Below are 1,532 nucleotides of genomic sequence, written 5' to 3'. Positions count from 1 at the left end.
ACACAACAATGTCAGCATTTGTAAGTTCTTTAAATTGAAAATCTCAGGCATGCCTGTAAAAAACTGACAATACTTGGAATTTACAGACCATGTATGAGTAAGGAAAATTAAATAAAAATTACTGAGGTACTGATTATGGACAAATAACTACAAAAAATATATCCAAATGAAAGTCATACAGACTTAGGTATAAAAGAAATTAAGCATGTATTTTAAGAAAGACAGAAATGGTGTTGAAGTTCACAGTATTTGGCTAGGTACACATAATGTCAACTTAGTTCTGAGGTCCATGGTTCTTCAAGGACAAAATGCTGTTCTGCTGAGGAGTCTTCCCAAGGCTCCATTCACATCCTTGTTCCTCAGGCTGTATATGAAGGGATTCAGCATAGGGATCAGCACAGTGTACATCACAGAGGTCATCATGCTACTTTGGGAAGAATGAGTCACAGCAGAACTGAGGTGAACTGCAAATCCTGTCCCATAGAACAATGAGACCACACAGAGGTGAGACCCACAGGTGGAAAATGCTTTATACCTGCTCACAGAAGAGGACATCCTCAGTATTGAGGAGATGATGTGAAAGTAAGAGAAGAGAATCCCAGTGACAGGAAACACACTCAACAGGACAGTCACCACATACAGAAAGGTGTTATTGATGAGGGAGTCAGAGCTGGTCACCTTGAGCATCTCAGTCAATTCACAGAAGAAATGAGGGATTTCAGTGCCTACGGAGTAAGTCAGGTGTTTCATTAGTAGAATATGAATCAGGGAGACCCAGAACATGATGACCCATGACAGCAAAAGCAGAAGGCCACAGAGCTGGGGGTTCATGATGACTGTATAGTTCAAGGGGTAGCAGATAGCCACAAAGCAGTCATAAGCCATCACAGTCAGTAGAAAATTATCCATTCCAAGAAAAATATTGAAAAAATAAACCTGAGTGAGGCACTCTATGTAGGAGATGCCTTGGTCCTGTGTTCAGATGTTCACCAGCATCTTTGGGACCATGGAGGAAGTTAAGCAGATGTCAGAGAAGGACAAGTTGGAGAGGAAGAAGTACATGGGGGTGTGGAGGTGGGAGTCAGAGCTGGCAGCCATGATGATGAGCAGGTTCCCGAGCACTGTGACCAGGTACATGGACAAGAAGAGTGCAGAGAAGAGGTTGCAATATAGGATCATCTGAGAGGCCCAGGAGAAGAAATTGTGATGCACCTGTATTGTTCTCTGCTTCCATGTAGCTGGTGTATCTTCTGAGGAAGGAAGGAAAAGCACAACATTCCAGGAGTAGTCATTTGGAACCTCAGCCAGTCAGCACTTTACAAAGTCATCCATGAATGTGTATCTTCCATAATAAATTGATTCCTGCCGATGAATTATTCCACAGCCATGTGGCATTCCACTTTCTTTTCAAAGTATGTAATCATTAAGATTTTCTTTAAGTTACCAAAAATTTCTCTTTTATCATTGACTCAACAATTCTTCCATTTAAATGTACATATATTAGTTAATTTTTTGACATAACTTATTCAAAA

At 40.7% G+C, this 1,532-nt stretch overlaps 1 protein-coding gene across 1 annotated transcript; it reads right to left on the bottom strand.

The window, feature by feature from the left end:
- Positions 1-297: 297 nt before the first annotated feature.
- LOC101725804 (olfactory receptor 7D11-like) lies at positions 298-1,234 on the bottom strand. Its single transcript, XM_013067794.1, is given in 2 exon segments — positions 298-1,153; positions 1,155-1,234. Coding segments are annotated over 2 exon segments (936 nt in total).
- Positions 1,235-1,532: the final 298 nt, after the last annotated feature.

The sequence above is a fragment of the Heterocephalus glaber genome, unplaced genomic scaffold (assembly GCF_053883595.1).
Source record: "Heterocephalus glaber isolate CG9 unplaced genomic scaffold, H.glaber_assembly_v1.0 deba00001532, whole genome shotgun sequence".
NCBI classification, from domain to species: Eukaryota; Metazoa; Chordata; class Mammalia; order Rodentia; family Bathyergidae; genus Heterocephalus; species Heterocephalus glaber.
This window is presented reverse-complemented; position numbering and strand designations above follow the sequence as displayed.